General features: G+C 40.9%; 1 protein-coding gene across 6 annotated transcripts in view; it reads right to left on the bottom strand.

Moving 5' to 3' along the window:
- Positions 1-20,746, bottom strand: part of HDAC8 (histone deacetylase 8) — a 220,539-nt gene that overhangs the window by 134,753 nt on the left and 65,040 nt on the right. For all 6 annotated transcript variants that reach the window (XM_047716009.1, XM_047716010.1, XM_047716012.1 and 3 more), the window contains 2 exons: positions 19,819-19,896; positions 19,110-19,218 (listed from right to left, as the gene is read on the bottom strand). In XM_047716009.1, the coding sequence (XP_047571965.1) occupies positions 19,110-19,218; positions 19,819-19,896 (187 nt within the window). The remainder of the gene's footprint in view (positions 1-19,109; positions 19,219-19,818; positions 19,897-20,746) is intronic.

The following is a 20,746-nucleotide window of genomic DNA, read 5'->3' as shown; positions in this document are numbered from 1 at the left end:
AGTGAGGACACCTTCCATGTGAGGGCTACATGGTGGACACTCTTAAATTAAAGACCAAAAGTTTTCCTTTAGTTTGACAGTCAAACGGGAGTCGCTGGAGAAGCATAAGGACCAATGTTGCTGAAAAATGATGCTTAGGAACTCTGATTTTTGCTGTTGCGTGGAAGGCCAAGGAGAGAAAGTCTGGAGGCAGAGGGGTTGGCAAAAAGGGTACTGAAGCATTCTAAGCACAAGAGCATCAGGAAGCAAGGTAAGATACCGTTGGGGAAAAAAAATGAGAGGGTTAGGTGACAGACTGGGTGGGGGTTGGGGTGGTCAGAGTAGAAAACACACTGCGCCGATTCCTCCAGAATTCTCAGGAGGGGGAAAGCGAAATAAAAATATTCCTTTTCCTAGTGCAACTTCCAAATCCGGTGTTCCTTCGTCTCATCAATCTCATCTCCTTTGAGTCAATGTCATTTGCTTATACCACTCAAACACTAACAAAGGTCCTAGCTACAGACCTACTACAAGGTACTCTTTCACCTCCCTTAAGCACCTGGAAGTTTTTCTGTCTCTCCCTTTCCCTGTCATTTGTCTTTGTCATTCACTATTCACTTGCTTACTCACATCTTGATTCAAGCACCTGTTCTCACCCATGCTGGGCACTAGAGATACAGAAATAAGTAAGACCCAAGGAGTGTGTTGCACAGTAGGGAAGGAAGATAGGAAAGCAAATAACTGTGACAAGTGCCATAATACCCATCCACTCATTCAAACAAATCTTAACTAAATGTCTACTGTATACAAGGCATTATGTTGGGCAATGGGTTTACTGTATTGAACAAAAGAGACCTGACTCTTCCCCCTGTGACCCTTCTAATTCTCTGAAATCAGTTTCTTCACCTTTTGAACAACAGAGATGTCCACCTGCACTCCACTTTAGTTATCTCCAGGCATAGCCATGCTTTAGGGCCTGGTGAAGAAGTGCTTGGAAATGTTCTACTTCTAACACCCTGAACTCTGAACTGCTTTTACTGTGTACAATTTTCTATCTTCCCATTGAACTTGTTCTTTATTCTCATTTTAACTGCCGTTTCCTTGTCTTTCTATTTTCAAAGTCTACCAGTTTATCTTTTGACCTCATTTGCTTCACTACTCATTTTGCAGAATACAATTAGTCATTTCAAAAACTCTTATCAGCATACTTAATTCCCTCACACCTTTGTCGTTTTTGCCTTGTCAATCCTTAAGCCCTTGGATAAACCACTCTGTCAGAATTTTCTTCTCTGTTCTGCTGGAGAAAGCTGAGAACTCAAGCCAATTGCTTCCTATATAGTCTATGCTTATGACTCCAATTCAACAAATTCCATAAACATTTATTGAGTGATCGATATATGCCACTCCCTCTGTGCAGCTTGGCAATCATTTGCTTCACCTCTTGTTGGTAAACAATTACATTTCTTGCAGCATCTAGTCTAATTAAAAAAAAAATACAAATCCAATGAGTGTACATTCTTTAAAAAAATATTTATTTGTCAGAGAGAGAGAGAGAGAGCAAACGAGCACACAAGCAAGGAGAGCAGCGGCAGAGGGAGCAGCGGGCTCTCTGCCAAATAGGGAGCCTGAAGCAGGACTCAATCCCAGGACCCCAGGGACCATGACCAGAGCCAAAGGCAGACACTTAACTGACTAAGCCACTCTGAATGTACATTCTTGACACTAAAAAAAAAAAAAATCAAATAAACATACAAGTCTATCGAAGGGGTGCCTGCGCGGCTCAGTTGGTTGAGTATCTGCCTTTGGCTCTGGTCATGGTCTTGGGGTCCTGGGATGAAGTCCGGCATTGGGCTCCAGTACCGCATGGGGCTCCCTGCTGAGCAGGAAGCCTGCTTCTCCCTCTCCCTCTGCCCCTCCCCCTGCTTGTGCTCTCTCTCTCAAATAAATAAATAAAATCTTAAAAAAAACCCCAAAAGTCTACAAATAAAAGTCAAAAATCTCTCTCCATCCTCACTCCCTCTCCAGAGGTGACTGTTGATTCATTACACATAGCTTCAACCAGCTCAGTCAAGTATGAGACAAAGTTTGATGTATATCTTTCTAGATCAAACTTTGCCTCATACTTGACTGAGTTGGTTGAAGTTATGTGTAATAAATGCCTTCCTCTACCTCTTTTCTTTACCTGACAATGTCTTCCCTCATATTCCTCCTTTTCCTTGAGGATAATTTCACCACCTAGGCACTAGATCTTCTGCCTTATTGCTCTAATGGTCATGTATCACCAATGACCTCTTTCTTACATCTTTAGCCTCTGTCTTCCCACTAATTCTGTTCCTTTAGGTTACAAGTTGTCTACTTCCTACTCCCCTTCTCAGCACTGCCAAAGTTACCCACTTACAGGCCACCTATACATCCTTCTTGAAATCTAGTTTCTGATCTTACTGATCTCAATTTCTTTCTCGAAGGGAGAGAGACCTCTGGGTTATGATATCCAAAACCCCTTCTCTGTTATATTTTTTAACTTCTCAGAAGCAACTGACAGTTGATACTACTCAAAAATCTACAGGTGGTCATTTGTGGCTAGCTACATCTCCTTAAAAATATTTTTTAAACCTTTTAAAAAAGCAACTTTACTGATATTCATGTAACATACGATTCTCCTATTTCAAGTGTACAATTCGGCAGCTTTTAGTATATTTACGGAGTTGTACAACCATTACCACAATGAATTTCAGAACATTTCCATCATCCCCCAAAGAAACTCTGTACTCATTAGCTATTACTACCCATTTCTAAGATTCTTCAGTCCCCAGGTCCTGGCAACCACTAACCTACTCTCTGTCTCTATAGATTTGTCTGATTTTGACCATTCATATAAATGGAATTATATCATATGTGGTTTGTAACTGGCTTCATCTGGTATATTATGTTCACAGTTCATCTGTATTGTAGCATGTGTCAGTACATTATTCCTTTTTACAACCAAATTATATTCCCTTATCTGCATATACCAAATTTTCTTTATCCATTCATCAGTTGATGGGCTTCTGGGTTAATTCTACTTTTTGGCTAATATGAAAAATGCTGTTGTGGACATTTGTGTAGAAGTTTTTGTGTAGCCAGGTTTTCATTTTTCTTGGTTACATACCTAGGAGTAGAATTTCTGGGTCATGTGGTAACTCCAGGTGTAGAAAGGTGACTTGCAGGCAATGGAAGTTTATGACAAAGAGCAGACTTTCTGGGTGAGGTGACTGAGGCAAACCATGAACAGTGTAGTTTGCCTCATTTATAGGAAATTTGTTTTCCGGTGGCACCAGTTTACATTCACAACAGCAACATAGAATATATGAGGGTTCTAATTCTTCCACATCTTTTACCAATACTTGTTGTTTTCTCTTTTGTTTGACTGTAGCCAACTCAGTGGGTGTAAAGTAGTATCTCATGGTGGTTTTGATTTGTATTTCTCTAGTGACTAACGATGTTGACTATCTTTCCATGTTCTTTTTGGCCATTTGTATTATCTTTTTAGAACAATGCCTATGCAAGTCTTTTGCTCATTTTTAAATTGGGCCATTTGCCTTTTTCATATTGAGTTGTAAGTATTTGTATATTCTAAATACAAGTCTCTTATCAGATACATGATTTGCATATTTTTCTCCCATTCTGTGGGTTGTCTTTAATTTTCTTGATAGTATCCTTCAAAGCACAAAAGTTTTCTTATTTTGATGAAATCCAGTTTATCTATTTTTTCTTCAGCTACTTGTGGTTTGGGGTATTATATTAAGAGAACATTTTCGAATTCAAGGTCATGAATATTTACATCTATGTCTTCTAAGAATTTTGTAGTTTTATTTCTATAATTTAGACTATTTGGACATAAGTTTTGTATATGGTGTGAGGTAAAGGTCTAGATTCATCCTTTTGGATGGTGATATCCAGTAGCCCCAGCACTATTTATTGAAAAGACTATTTGTCCCCAGGTGATTGTCTTGGCACTCTTTGGGTAAAATCCAAATGGGTAACATTGACTGCACAGACTTCTTGACTCTGAACTACATTCCATTGCTCATATGTCCAATCCATGCCAGCACCACACTGTCTTGATTACAGTAGGTTTTTATTAAGTTTTGAAGTTGGGAAGTATAAGTCTTCCAACTTTGTTCTTCCTTTTTAAGATTCTTGTAACATTCTGGGTTGAATTTTCCTATAAATTTTAGGATCAGCTTGGCAATTTCTACAATGTCAGCTGTGATTTACAGCTCCATTTTGACTGTACTGAACCTGTCATCTTACCTCCTTCTCTATTCCTTGTCTCTGCTATTGACAGCCCATCCTTTCAGTCACCCATGTTCAAAACTCTGAGGTTCTTTGTGATTCCTCCTTTTCTCTGCCCCTCTTCAGTTACCAGTCTTGCACCAATCTTTCTCCCATTGCTTTCTCTCCACTCCCACAGCAGTACTGGCCCTTATGACCTCATTTGTGGATTACATCAATAGCTTCCTAATTAACTTTCCTGTCTCAAGTCTCTTACCTCTCCAATCCATCATGCACACACTCTACCATCAGATTAATTTTCCTTAGGGATTGTTTTGATCAAGTCACCTCCTTACTCAAAATCCTTCAATGTCCCTGTATTGTCTTTAGATAATGCTTAAAATTCTTAGCCTAAATTTCAAAGTCCTTCATGATCTGATTCCAGCCTCCCTTTTCATCTTATTTTCCAATAACCCCTTAACCCCTATTATTCTGTAGGCAAACTACACTGTCCATGGTTCATCTCGGTCACCTTGCCCAGAAAGTATGCTTTTTGTCATAAACTTCCTTGTGCTTGCAAGTCACCTTGCTACACATGTACATCATATTTACTCTTTCAAGGCTGGCTCAAGTCCCATCTCCCTCATGGATAGAAAAGTGATAGTTGTAGCAGCTAACATTCATTGGACACTTTACTCAAAACACAGCACTGTTCTATGTACTTTACATGTATCAGCTCATTTGACTCTCTAAACAATTTATTAGATAGGTATCCTTATTAATTCTATTTTACTGATAGGGAAGCGACAGCACAGAAGGGTTAAAAAAAATCTGTGCAAGACAAACAGCTATTAAGTGGCAGAGCTAGTGTTTGAACCCAGGGATCCCGGCACCAGAGTCCATGCTCTAAGCTACTACTACAACGTACCTGCTTCCCTGACTTACTATCAGGTGCTGGTGCAGCCACTCCACACACATTACTCTGTATCTCAGCAGTAGCAGCCACAGCATTATTACTTTTTGAGTGTTAATCTTGCTGAGCAAGCTCTGATTGTATTATTCCCTCATTCTAAAATCTTCAGCAGCTCCCCGAATCCTTACAGAATATGGTATAAAGTTTCATAGCTAAGAATTCCAGCTCTTGCATGATGTGATTCCCACCCACTTTTCCAATCTTCTTTGCAACTTGTCCCTCTCATGCATTTTACAGTCCAGCCAAACTAAACCGATGTTTTTTGTACATAGCTCAGCCTCTCCTGACTTTGATCATTCTGTATCCTCTGTACAGAAATCCTTCCCTCCCTATAATCTGTCTATTTAAATTTGACCCAGATTTCATAAACACATACATATTCATACTTTGTAAAGATATGGCAATTAGCTACCCTTTAGAGCCCAGATCAAATGTTACCTCCTCAATTAAGTCTTTTTCTGAAGTATTTTCTCCCTTTGAGTACCAATAGCAGTTTGTTTTTTATGGTTCTTATAACTTTCTACATTTTACTCTATTTAGCTGTTTGATTATGAATACGTATGTATATTCCTTTATGTATCTATAATGTTAAAGTTCCCATTAACTTCCATGCAGGTGGAATCAATATCTTATACATAGTAGGCATTCAGAAAATAATTATTAAGTGACTAGATAAATAAAATATCACTCTAGATTGCTTTTGGGAAAGTTTCCCTAACCACTGTACTATTTGCTACACTGCAAATCATTAACTTAAGGTTTTGGAAAAGTCTAAAATCTCTTTCCCAGAAAGGAGGTGGGTTGGGGTAGGGGTGGGGAGGACGGACAGGCATCTCATTACACTACATTAGTGACTTCCCTAAAACACACATGATATTCATTTGAAAAGCAGTTTCTTGATGAGAAACCTAATCCTTCAGTATTCGGCAGTCTGGATTTCAGACAAGGCTATGCAAATGAGGAAGAGAAGCTGGGGCAGTTGTTTCTACAGGCGTTGATTTGAGGAAGGTTGTGGTTGCCTGAGGAGGATAAAAGCTAGGCATGATGGCATTAATGATGTTTTCACATAAAAGGGAAAGCCTGCGAACCAAATTGTAGAGCCATACCCCTTTCTCTTATTCCATCAGGGTAGATCACAGTGTCTATGGTGTTAATTCACTTGTGCCACTTTACCTCTAAATACCAAGGGCAGGACCTGGTTTGGTTTGTTTTTAAATACTCAAGGTCCTAAAAGATTCAACTCAGGGCAATGGGATGCCAGAGAGTGTTACAGTTAACCATAATCAATGCTGATGGTAGGATCAGGTAACCCAAATGTGTCATTCTACCCAGACTTCTGAGGGGGCAGGGTCCTGACTTTCTAACTTGCAAACCAGCCTAGACCAGTCTTATCATCTTTACGTATTCCAACAAGCACTCTCAGCATCCTCTAGAGACATCCTCAACAGAGTCTAAAAAAGGAGGAATTCAAAGTTGAAAAACCAAAAAGGGTAGCATGGGGAGGGAGAGAAATATTTGTTACTAATGCTGTTCACTCCCAAAATCAGCCTGAGCAAAGTTATTGCCAGCAGCGACACATTTTCTATAATATAAATTTTAAACCGACTGCATTGGATGGAACTCAGAGGGTGATTGTGTTAAGGACCCAAAGTATCACTAATCAAGTCCCAAATGGGAACTCTTCAACTTTTCACAGGCACTGTTTCTCTAAATTCTCTCAGTCCTATCTCAACTCAGGTATTGCTGACTCATTCCGCAAAAACTCAACCTGCCAGGGGATGCGGCATATGGTAAATGCCTCAGTGATTCCTGAATATTTTTTACAAAGGGTTCAGGGATGCAGAGAATTGGGGTGGGGAGCTCCCTGCAATGAAGATGATGTGCCATTTTGTTTTGGGGCCATGGGTGCCTCTTGGCCATATCCAGAAGACATCTAATTTCGTATAAGTTTCTCTTTCTGCTTTTGGCATCAGATAAGCTGTACTGGTTCCATTAACATCTTCAGTACAAAAAAACAAAACAAAAAACCCAAAGCCACAAAATAAAGCAATCCTCAAGCTCCGAAACCCCTAACTACTACCCCCAACAAACAATCAATCCTTACATCCCCTTGGCTGTTTTAATTTTCAAGATGCAGTTTCTTAAGCATTTTACATGGGCATCTTTTCTCTCACTGCTTAGTCTATTATATAGAAACATGAATTCTAATTGGCATTTCTTTCTTTACTATGTGCCTTGTAGTAAGTAATTCTACTCATCAATTATATGTCATCTTGGCAACAGAAAGGGCTGTGCACTATTTTTAGTTTATTATTACTTAATCTCTTTACCTCTTTGAAATAAACCATTCTCATTCTCACAGGAGAGAGTGAGTCATTCAGAATTAAAGGACCTTAGCAGTGGTAGAGAGTGAATCGTCAGAGTTAGAATTAGAACACTAATTCTAATTCGAATCCAGTGCTCTTTTCCCTCAACCCCAGTGCTCCTTGGCTCCTTTCATTCTGAAAGGCCAGAGGGCCCAGCAAGCAGAGTATTACTGGCCAGTGGGTAGGGTAAGGAAGAGGCAGGCTAGTTTGGAGAGCTAAGTTAGAACAAATAAACAAAGAAAAAACTCAAACAAAACCAAAATGGAAGAAGACCTAAAGAATATGAATCCTAAGGCTAGAAGGGCTAACAGCTTTTCTTTTTGTTTAAAAAAAAAAAAAAAAGATTTTATTTATTTCTCTGACAGAGCGCGAGAGAGAGCACAGCAGGGGGAGCGGCAGGCAGAGGGAAAGGGAGCAGCAGACTCCCTGCTGAGCAGGGAGCTCCATGCGGGGCTCCATCCTGTGACCCTGGGATCATGACCTGAGCTGAAGGCAGAGGATTAATGACTGAGCCACACAGGCGCCCCTGGACTAACAGCTCTTTATTTCCTCTCAGGTAGGACCTGCGCACACAGCACAGACTGCATTCAACTCTATGTCACATTACCTGGGTCTAGGTCTCATCTATGTGGCCTCCACAGCACAGGGTTCAGGGAGAACACTGCACTTGGCATCAAAGTGTCTGCCCCAGCAACTTGGACAAATAACTTCACTTCTCTGAACCTCAGTTTCCTTTTCTGTAGAACCAGAAGAGTATTTTCTCCCTCACAGGGTTCTTCTGAGGATTAAAGGATAGAACATTTGCAAAAGTCTTCTCCCAGCACCAGGCCCATTATAAGCACTCCCTGATGTTGAGTTGGTAAATGAATGGCCTAAAATCAGGCCCTTTGAGTGCTATGCTAATTCTCTCAGCCCATTCAGATACTGTTGAGTTCAGCACTGCACTAACCATAGCAGTGACTTCCCAAACAGGACTCTAACGTTCCCCAAAGGCAGAGAGCAATTTTGTAGTGTCACTGCCTGGTTATACCTGTTCTGGGAATACAGTAATTCCTTTTCCAGGGCTGCCAATCTATTACCTTTCACCAAACACAAAATTCACTTCAAGAAGGGGCAGGAACACAAATGCCTTTCTGTTAGATAGAGGTTGGAGAATATATTATTAAAATTGAAACCGACTTCTCTGATTTCTTGGGCAAAAAATCAGATTGGAAGCCAAACAGCTATTTGGCCTTTGCAGACCCTGGATAGGGATGCCCTTGGGGGAAAGGAGAGAGCTGGAATCATTCCAAACTGTAGTTGCAACATTTGTGTGTATATTTACTGTCGGTGCTTGCACTCTCTGTGCTTAGTTTTTACTCTCTAAGCCTTGCCGACTTTACAATTTACCTAGAGTGTAGTTTAATACGTACAGGTAGAAATACAGGCCTGTATCTCTGTTTCTCATTTCCTAATCATATTTTCTACCCTCCCCATACACCTGATACGTTGTTTTCAATTCGACTGCTCTGATTTTCAAACTTAGGTAGAAAATAATGATTTGTTAACAATAAACATGCCCCTAGCTCTTCCCTCACTCTTCTTTACCAAGGAGGCCCTCCCTATGATTCAAAGACAAAATCCTGCCATATAGTTAGCACCTGGTGCAGCTCATCAAAATAAAATATCATTTCCCAGATGATTGGAAATTTCTGTAATGCCGTCACACAATGAGGTGTGTAAGAAAGAGTTTGGGGATTGATTTTCATCATTAACTTGATATTGCCTGGTTTTCATGGGACTTAAAAAGAAATGCGTTTTTATTACTTTTAAGTACTGCACACAGAATAACTCCAACTCATCATATTTTAACAGTTATTTTTCTGGGGCAGGATGTATTTTAAACATGCCTATGTTAGAGTGTCTGGTGGATCATTCAGGATCAGTGTCCTGTTGCTTGATGAAATCCAGATCACTTCAATGAGATCCAGATGGGGAAACTGGGTCTCTGGCAATGGCTGCCAGATCTTCTCCATATGAAAGCTCTCTAGTCTGTATGCAAATTCAAAACTCCATATCCTGGAAATCCCAAACCAATCAAGTGGCGCTCGGCTTCTTAGTTACTGGACTAAACACAGGGAAGCGATTCATTCTTCCCTGAGGAAATAAGCATGTCTTACATACATCTATCTTGGCACAAAAAGGGCTGGCTAAGCAAATTAATAGTGTAAACAGGATTGCACTGGGGAATGCTTGTCCTACTTAAGAGAATAAACTTTTTGTGCACTTTGTGCACATCCACTTACATACAAATAATTGATATGCTAATTACCAATGATTCTTAAAGCTCCTTCCCTGAGGTGCTGTATGATGCTGTTAGTCTAGTTTGAATTACTAGCATGTCCAGTGCTTGAAAGTAATAAAAACGCATTTAAAAATATTCCAGGATTCAGACTGACTTTCCTCTAATTAGGCTGAGTCAGGGGGCATGCCTATATTTAAATGGGATAGATATTTTTCTACTTTCATTACTAATATATTTAAGATGTCTGCTCCCCCCCCACCCCCCCACCCCCCTACTGCTACATCCCTTACCTTTCTCTTCAGGATTCATCTGCTTGGACTGGCCACACATAAACCCCTTGCCCTCCAGCTCACTCCTCAGCTGCACTAGGCAAACACGTTACCTTTAGTGCCTGGCACACATATGTACCCTTTCGCTTGTTAACTCGATGGCTGGTTGTTCAGTATGGCTTTTTCTGAGGAATCTGCTCTTTGGTCCAATGGGGTATGCCTCTTGCCTGATAGTGTAGTGGGTAGCAGTGAACAGAGAGCAGAGCTCAGCCCAACTTAGCATCGGGCCTTTTTGTCAGGTGGGGAAACACCGGACTTGACTTAGTCTCTGTATGGTCCATGTCAACAGAATACATCGAGGCAGCTCATCGGTGCCGGCAGCTGCTGGGGACACAGCACTGTCAGGCGCTGTTAAAACATGTGAAAGCAAAGCCTAAAGGGTAGTTTTGCTCTGCTAGACTGAAGGGACAGAGCAGTGCTAAAAGAACATCGGAGTGGGGAGGCTTAGGCTGGGGGTAGGGGGTACATTGTGGATAGCAGCTGAGAGGAGTAATATGAGTTTGATGTCAGAATGTTCTGTCAAGCACAGATCTTGTCAATTTTAGAATTCTTTTCAGAGCAGCCCTGCACGAACGAGTATAATTCTCAAGACTTCCATTTATGAGCACAGTCTTCCTGTCTCTGGATAGTTTCAGAGCATGTTCTAGTGTCAGAACTTATTAAACTGCTCTGGAAGAATCAGGTCACTTTCTCCAGGGGGTAGGGATCATTCAGCACTAAGAAGAGAGAAGAAAAGTGAACACTGGACTGACAGAACAAATGCATTGAATTCCAGGAGATTGGCCTCCTTGACTTAAATGAAAAAAATATCACCTGTGAAGACTGCTGGAGGAGGGGCCTGTCAAGGTGTCAGAGCTTACTTGGCCTGGGAGTTTAGGAACTCCTGGCCATGAAAGACACTGGCCAAGAGGGAGAGGAGAAGAATATAAGAACTGTCCCTCTAACCACCTGGATGTATTTATTTATTTATATTTATTTATTTTTTAAAGATTTTTTTATTGATCTGTCGGAGAGACAGAGAGAGAAGTGGCAGAGGGGGTGGGGGAGGCAGGCAGAAGGAGAAGCAGGCTTCCTGCTGAGCAAGGAGCCCAAGGTGGGACTTGATCCCAGGACTCTGGGATCATGACCTGAGCCAAAGGCAGACACTTCACCGACTGAGCCACCCAGGGGTCCCTAACCACCTGAATTTGAAGCTCAAAGGATCAGAGATTGGGGGAAAAAAACAGTTCTTCTCTGCAACCCTAACTAAGTACTAGGGACAGGCAGTGTGAGCTCACTGACAGAGGGTACAGGACAATTTAGATAATTGAGCTCAGCATCCTCCCTCCAAATTATCCCATATTCATAGGCAGTTAATATCTTTTGAATGTAATATTTTAAAAGAAACATCAAACTAGGAACAATAAATGAATGGCACATTTTGGCCTCATTTACACCTGTGGCTAACATTAACAGCAAATTTAATTAGTGTCTGAGTCATCCATCTTCCAGAAACAATAGGCAATTTTGCATCTGCCATACCACACAGAGGCAGGACAGAAGCTTACCAAATAGAACAAAAGCATTTAATACAAATCTCTTATAGCAGGCTCAGTTCAAAGTGTGTGACTTAGAAAATGAATTAGCAGATTCTGTTGCCTTTATCACTGGGCCAAAGTGAGCTAGGCATGATCACAGTGGTGTAGCCATGACCCAGCTGAAGAAGGGGAGAAAAAGTATATAAAGAATTCTGACCAACTCCCAGATTGTGATAAAAATGTAAGTACAGTTATCTGGATATTTGTTCTTAAATGCAAATTTCTAGAGGATTCTTCTCTTCTCATCAACCGAAAGAGAATTTCAAAATATTTGTCATGCTTAAAATATTTGTGTGTGAACATGTACTTGTATTGCTTTTGCACATCACCAAGCCCAGAGCAGTAGGCTATACTTGTTGGGTTCTCTTTCACCAATGATCTATCTACCTGATTGTAAAATTGAATGATAAGGAGTTTGGAGTCCCAAGTCGAAGATGAATTCTAGATGATTTATCATTACAGTGAAAGAAAAACCTATCATCATTAAAACATCTCTTCTTTAAATATTAACATTAAAAGTCAATAGTGAATGGAAACATTTCACTTAAATGTCCTTTCGTGATGTCCCTTGGTTCTCATTTTATTCCATTGGTAGTGGATGAACGGCTTATAGCATAGATGAAGAATCTCTACTCTGCATGTAGACACAGCCTTCTGCCAGGATCAAGAGATGATATAAATTAGGCCTACAGTTGCAAAAATGCATCATGTTAAAAATCTTTAGCAGTACCAATGTAAAAAAACACACATGAAATGCCATGTAATACTATTTACTTTCTAAAATAGAAAGTCAGGATTTCCTCCATTGAAAATAAAGGAAAAAGCAGATTTACAGAATCTCCACATTTCCAAACTTTAGGAATTTAAATTAGGAATAGTAATTAGGAATTTTAACACAAGAAGTAAAATGAGGCAATAGTTATTCTTATTTTCTATCCATAAAATTACAAATGAATTCCTCAGGATTAGGAGATTCTATTCCTCCCCCCCAAACCCCAAGTCACACTTTCACGAACATAAACACGATGAATTATGTATACTATAAATCATGTGGCTCATACACATAAACCTAAATGGTTTCTTTTATAAGGGGTTTTCTGTAATCCCTCGAGATAAAATTTTCCAAGAAGACTTGGGGATGGTATTTTTTTCCTTGTGAAAAAATTCATAATTCTAGGTAACACTTTGGGGACAGGGTAGCTGATGGTTAGCAGGCAGACAGATGTGGATTTAAACTCTGGCTTCACCACTTACTAGTTGTATGACCTAAAGCTAATTAATTTTTCTAAGCTCTAGTTTTCTCATTTGTAAAATGGGAATCAGATTACCTACTTTTGTAGGCACTCTAGATTATATGCTGTCATAAGATCAAGTGAGAAGGATCAAATAAATGTTCCGTGCAATTCCTGACACAGGCAAGCGCTCCCTTGGAGCTAAGCTCCAGGGTGGGAGCCTAATCCATCTTGTTTACCACGATCAGTACCCAGATACAGTGCCGGCATAAAGCAGATGCTCAATAAATATTTGCTGAATGAATGAATAAAACAGTGTTATTATACTTAAAGTTACACAAATCCCCTACTTGTGTGGTAGCTCCCCACTTTATTTTTGTTAATGTTTTAAAAATCTTATAAGGTGACTTGAGCTGCTCAGTTCTTTTTGTAGCGAGGTCGGAGTGGCTTGAGAGAGGTGAATTTTGGCTCACACCATAAACATATACTACTGAGACATTATCTTAAGTATTAGTGATGGTGTCTTCTCTTCCTTGTTGGATAGCACTGGAGCTCCATATAGATGGACAAAAGGAATTCCCCAAAGGAATAAAAACTTAGGTTTAAATGAGCTCTTCCTTTAATGAGCTTGTCGCTGTCCTAGAGAACAAGTTCTTTCTGGGTAGTCTACTCTGGTTGGCCCATGCACAGTAGAATTAACATTTGCATTTAGCAGTTGAAGAGCTATAAAAAATTATTTGCAACAAAGTAGTATAATTTTTCTCCCATAAAAGAAAGGAGGCAAAAATAATAAGTTTTTTTTTTTTCACTTCTGGGATCTTGACTTTTTTTTAGGTTAGTGGTCATTGAGGGGGAAGAAAGGTTTCTTTCAGTTTTGAGCTATAGAATGTAAGCCACAGGACTCAAGGTAGACAGGCCAAGGACCGAATACAGGTAGATTTTTACTTTAAGAAACTACTGTTAGGAACCTTAGTTCAGCAGGATAAGATCATTTCCTCAGTTGGGTTGATAGCTCTCACTAGCAAAGTTTTGCATATATGGATATAAAGACTGCTCTCGTGAAAAGTCCTGTTTAACAGAGCCTCTCCTTAGTCCTATTCATTGTGAAGTTTCTTTAACAGTATGTTTTCCTTTTGGTGAAATATTTATGCGGTGGCTGTACTTAATTATCTTACCAAGTTAACAGTTGAATATTCTTAATAAAATGTGAGGGTTTTTTTTTTCCAAAATGTTGAACTGTCCACTTCAATATATTTTGTAACCATACACACCACATAGATACATATATATGTGTAAATCTATATATGTACAGATATATAGCTTTCCTATGAGGTATATACTAATTGGATATGTATTAAAGGATGTTTTCTGGCTATTGGGGCTATAAAATGACAGGTAGGATAAAAACTAAGAAGCTTAAGTACAGCCCTGAATTTCTTTTTCAAACCACACATATGTCATAATAGTCCACAGTAAGCAAGTAGTTTGGTCATTTTGCAAGATTTGAGGTTTCAGATCAAAACCTCTCTAGAACCCAAAGCAAGGAAGTACATATCAGTATCCTTCTGCCCATAGTCCTCAACTACAAATGCTCCCAACATCATCAAAGCAGTGCTTTGGGTAATAGCTTAAACATTATTAAGACTATCTCAGGGGCGCCTGTGTGGCTCAGTGGGTTAAAGCCTCTGCCTTCGGCTCAGGTCATGGTCCCAGGGTCCTGGGATGGAGCCCCACATTGGGCTCTCTTCTCAGCAGGGAGCCTGCTTCCTCCTCTCTCTCTGCCTGCCTCTCTGCCTACTTGTGATCCCTGTCTGTCAAATAAATAAATAAAATCTTGAAAAAAAAAAAGACTATCTCACGTTGCGTTCAGATACAGTTAGAAAGCAAGAACAAGTTAAACATAGGTAGAGCAGTATTTCATCTTTCAGATGACATAGTTTGGAAACCAGCATAACCCTCCCTTTAGCAAATCAGCCTTCCTCACCCATCAAACCTTGTGTGTATGTGTTCACGTGGCCAAGGAGGGGGAGTGGGCTTTCATGTAAATCAAGAATATAACCATTGTCTCTCTACTGGGACCACAGCTTCTATTTGAAGGAGGAGGTGTGCTTACAAGAATGATGTTAATATTCCTTTACGTTAGTTAAAACAGGCTTCTACTTATAATACCAACTCTAGTAGCTCCCATGAAAATTATGGGAAGATTTTGCGAATCAGTGACCCTTACCTTTCCAAATGAGTTATGAATGACCTAGGTATCTCTGACTAAGATTATCTTTTATATAAGATGGAATTCACGGTCTTTTGGTGCTGAAAATATCCATGTAGATTCCTTATCTAGTCTATTAAAAAAAAGAAACCCTAAGCCCCCTCCCCCTTTTTTTTTAAATTAAGAGGGTGTGCCTGGGGCACCTGGGTGGCTCAGTGGGTTAAGCGTCGGCGGCCTTCGGCTCAGGGGCTCAGGTCACGATTCCAGGGTCCTGGGATCAAGCCCCACCCCCATGGCAGGCTCCTTGCTCTGAGGGAAGTCTGCTTCTCTCTCCTGCCCCTCCTCCCACCTGTGCTCTCTCCCCTCCCTCTATCTTTCTCTCAGATAAATAAGATCTTCAAAAAAAGAGGGTGTGCTCAACCTTAAGATGAAATCATTAAGTCAGACTCGCTAGCAAAGTCAAGGGAGGCTATGGCAGAGGAAAAAGCCACACAGGAAGAAAGGATAGGAAAGACAAAAGGGCTCATGAATCCCACAGGGAGTGGCAGTTCAGGAGCAAACTAGAAATTGAGTGGCAAACGAAAATTAGAGCATCTTTTAAGTGAACCAGCAATAAGAGATCTTTTATTTTACCACAGGTAAGGAGCAAGCCAGAAAATCAGTGGGCTCATGGAACATAAAGGATTAAATGGAGATAGCAGATACACTACATGACTTTTTTTTACATGAGTAAGCCATTCCTATGTTGACTCTATCTTTTGAGGTAGGCAGATGGGTCAGAGGTCATAGTAGAAAAAGGGCAAGAGACTCTGCTTCCCAGCAACAAGCTACAAGCAGTCAAAAACAGAATGACGAACTAAGTGATATAGTTACCAGGGCTGAACCTCTATAAAACCACTTAGTTGGCAAAGAGTGGTTTTTTTTTTTCTGTGCCTCTTTCCCTAAGTGCTCTACTAACCCAGTTCCTGCTCCTCTGAACGCTCAGAGTGCTTGTGCTCTAACCCTTTCAAAATCTGCTATCAAGAAAGCATACATCTCTGGCAGAGTGAAGGTTAGGAGGAGGGGTTGTGGCAAAATTCCATTTTAAGGCCTCATTGTAGAATAAAAGTGCATTTCCTGTTAAAGGAATTTCAGGCGACAGATGGGAGAGATGTTTGGGTCAGGAAGCTTTCTTGGCACCTTTGGAATCAGAGCTGCCTTCATGTAACGCCCTGAGCACACTTGACTTCTGAAAGAAATCAAAGGGGACAATTATTGTACCTCTAATGAAAATCCGGAACCTGTTATCCTGGATGATCAGTGTGTAGATTGGTGGTGTGCCTCCACGAGGCAAAAGGGGCCCTGGCCACCATAAGGTGATGAGTGTCTGGTACTTTAGGAAGCAAGCTGGAAGAATGTTTAGTCAGTGCTGGCCTCCCATACACTACAGTGGGGGCAGCAAGATGGTTTCTATAAAGGGAAGTCATATGTGATCTTCCATGGATCTTTTCTTTGGGGCTAAATTCACTTCTTATTTATTATTTATTATCTATTTTTAAAAGATTTTATGTATTCATTTGACAGAGATAGAGACAGGGAGAAATAGAGAGAGAGATAGAGAGAGACAGCCCGAGAACACAAGTAGAGGGAATGACAGAGGGAGAGGGAGAAGCAGGCTCCCCAACGAGCAGGGAACCCAACGTGGGGCTTGATCCCAGGCCCCTGGGATCATGTCCTGAGCTGAAGGCAGATGCTCAACTATCTGAGCCACCCAGGCGCCCCTAAACTCACTTAAAAAAAAAAGGATTTTATTTATTTATTTCACAGGAACAGACACAGTGAGAGAGGGAACATAAGCAGGGGTAATGGGAAAGGGAAGAGCAGGCTCTCCGCGGAACAGGGAGCCCCAATGTGGGCCTCGATTTCAGGACCCTGGGAATCATGACCTGAGCTGAAGGAAGATGCTTAATGACTGAGCCACCCAGGTGCCCCCCTAAATTCATTTTTTTTTTAGATTTTATTTGTTTATTTGACAGAGAGAGATCACAAGTAGACAGAGAGGCAGGCAGAGAGAGAGAGAGAGGGAAGCAGGCTCCTTGCTGAGCAGAGAGCCTGATGTGGGACTCGATCCCAGGACCCCGAGATCACGACCTGAGCCGAAGGCAGCGGCTCAACCCACTGAGCCACCCAGGCGCCCCCTAAATTCATTTTTTAAATGCTTCTAATTAAGTCTGATACTGAGGCTATATTAAAACAGGAATTACTATGGGATTAAACATTTTTTTAATCCTGTAGTAGGAACTGGTTTAGAGAAAGAGAAAATATAAGGGAGCAACAGACATTATGCTCATGGAAGGAGGGTGAGTAGGAGATTTCCTTGGGAGTGGACACTCCCCAGGTCGGCAGACAATACTTAGCTCTTCTAGGTAGTGAAATGCCAGACTGATGGGGGGCTAAATGAAGATCTCAAGAGGTTTTATGATTGGCAGATGGGCTTCAATAGGGGCACGTGTAAGGTAATCTATTTAGGGAAGGCCAGATACTACAAACTCTCCCTGCAGGATGGTGGGTGCTGACTTTTCATTTAAGGCCCAGGAACTAGCAAGCTCTAGGAAACCCCATGGACACAGACAGCACTGAAGAGAAAAACCGAGTTTCTTGCTATGGTGAAAAAAGGACAGCAAAGTGTTGAACACTCGCAAGAAGGGGATTAAAAGAAAAACAAAATAATTCTCCTTTTACACAGCACCACAGGATATCTTCATTGGTGAAGTTACATAAGCAGCTCTGATCTGCACATCTCAAGAAGGACAGAACAGAGCTTGAGGGGAACAAAGAAAGGCAATTAAAACCATCAATGGCAGGCTCCAAAAATAAAGGCCTTTTCAGTCTGACAATACAGAGGTAGCCAGGGGACATGATCAAAATCATGAAGAGGCTAGAGCTGCTGCTTGATGACTTGGCTTGCCAAATCTCTTGAGCTAAGAGGCACCTTTGAAGTATACAGTTTTTATTTTTTAATATTTCTGCTTTGTTTTTACAACTGCTGGTGATGATGGCCAGTGCAGGCTCCTTTGGGAAGCCCCTGTTTCCACCAGAGGGTGGGAGAAATGTGAGCTGAGTGGGGTAGGAATCAAAAGCACCTTCATCCCCATTACTTACCTTAAGTAATGTTGACTTGCTGACTTCTAGTCCGACCTACTCTCTCTCCTGCCAATGTCAGCAGTGAATTTGTACCGGCCAATCGCAATTTTTATGAATATGAGTTTACCCCCACCCCTTCCCGTTCTGTAGGGCTTTTCAGCCCCAATGGTCTACACCAAACTGTCTGCCTACAAGTGGCTGTAATTTGATCCCTAATCACAGTGTAAAAAAAACAGATTTCTGACCTCAACTGTAACACAAAGGATAGAACTCAAGAATAATTTGACCCTTAACCACAGTGTAAAAAGGACAGATTTCTGACCCCAATTGTAACACAAAGGATAGAACTCAAGAACTCGTAATGAAGAACTTTCTAATATTCACACCAGTGGATGCAAGCAGATCTCCATAATGGGAAGCAGAAATGAACACTGCCAGGCTAATGAAATGACATACATGCAGGTTTTAGCTAAGAAAGTAGCAGACAAGGGATAACCCAGGCCAGCTTGGAAGCTCTGCTCTTGGGATGACCTTAGTCAGATGGGGCAGCAAGTCAGAGCAAACCAAGAGTGTGGCTCTGTTCCAAACGCTCAGCTCTCCTAAACAAGGGATGACAACCTGATCGATGAAGTATAATGAGCAGTGTACAAAAGCTACATAGGTATACCGTGGTGATTTTTTTCCCCCCAAACTCTTCCTTGAAGACAATGCTATGAGATTGGGGGCCCTTTCATCCTAAAGAAATGTGATGTACTTGTTACTGGCTCAGTGTTACTACTGTACCTTTCACAGATGTGGTAATACTTCTCGTCCTGTATGCCATCCTGAATGGGTACGTTTACACTGTAGTACCGTCCCTTCCCTAGGCCAACATCAGACACGTCACCTGTTCCTGTGAAAGAGAGGAGCATCAGGAGCGGTTTTAAGGGCACAAGCATTAGAAAACTCGAAGGATTCTCTGACAGGAGTCCAGGACAATAAAAGGTCAAGTAGAAGAATGGTCCTGGATTTGTGATGATTTCTAAGGAAATGAAATTAAAACAAATAATTCAGAGAAGTAACTGTTGTAAACAATGTTGGGGAAAGAGGAAAATCATAAGAAAATGGAAAAACCTTAGTTTCCACTTGGCTAGATCAAATTAAATAACAGAAAAAGATGCACTCCTTTGTTTGGTTTTCCATATGTCTTGGATTGATCTAATATTAGTATGTCATTGCACTTATCAGGATGTTAGGAGTTACACAGGGTATCTGATAGGACAGTAAGTGTAAGTGAGCTGTCTGTTGACAGTCCATAAAAGGCATCTGGAAAAAGAAACAGTATTACATTCCTATCACTGTCACCCGAAAGGACCTGTGTTAAAATTCTGCACAGAGTAACATCAATAAAGTACCACCGGCAAAGAACTCTCCAAATACAAAATGTAAGGATGCAGAGAAGAGCTGCAGCATTTCTTCTTCAAATGTAATACTGAACACACAGGTTACTTGCCTGGGAAAAATCCCGGGGAGAATTTGTGCAGGGACACTGTCATGACTTTGGAGGTGAAACTGAAGGCATCTTCTACACCTATCAGAGGGGAAAAAAAAACAGCAGAAGAATCACTTTATAAATGCAACTCCCGGTTTGCGACAACTGAAATGCTAGGAAGCAGCTGTGGAAAGTAAGAGAGAGGATAGCAATAATAAAGCTAACAAGCTGAGGAGTAAAAGGAACAAGACCCTTCAGTCTTTGATCTCTGTTGTTACAGGATGAGGTAGAACTCTGGCCCCAAGGGAAGTTTTGGGGTTCCTTTTCAAATGCATGGCAAGTTGTAATTGGACTTGCCCTTTCCAAGCAACAGGATGTCCAGGCTCCCTTAGACAACCTCTTCTAAAAGGTGTGGAAGGCTTGAGCTCAGAATCGAAGCATTATCAATAGAGCTGAATAGAGGGAACTGGCACCATCTTGGAAGTTTTATGTTTTGTTTTGTTTCAGTGGTTCTAGTTAAATTCTTGGGATTTTTTTTCCCCCCAAGAAGTACAACGTGGCAATCCTTTGAAAAATAAGACCAATACAAGCAGTAGGCATCATGTAGTGAAAACCTAATGATAAAGTGCTTCTCTGTGATACAGATTTGGCTATAAATGCAGTTCACCCAAAGTCTAAGCAGCTTGGAGTACATCTTTCTTGCCAAAACATGGAAGGCTAACAGTCCTGGCTCCTCCCTTAATAGCACCTTTATAATTTTAAAGCTTGAAGAAGGAAGGCTGGGGAGGGCGCTTTTCTAGAAAGGAGTCTCCCTTCCATTTAAACAGAGGCAGAAAATGAATAGAGGCCTGGGAGAAGGAAGTAACTGTTACGAGCCACTACTTAATTTCAGATAAATGCACTGCCCACCTCCATACCTTTCTTCCCAGAATCACATATGGTCATGCTA

The sequence above is a fragment of the Lutra lutra genome, chromosome X, assembly GCF_902655055.1.
Source record: "Lutra lutra chromosome X, mLutLut1.2, whole genome shotgun sequence".
Taxonomy (NCBI): Eukaryota; Metazoa; Chordata; class Mammalia; order Carnivora; family Mustelidae; genus Lutra; species Lutra lutra.
This window is presented reverse-complemented; position numbering and strand designations above follow the sequence as displayed.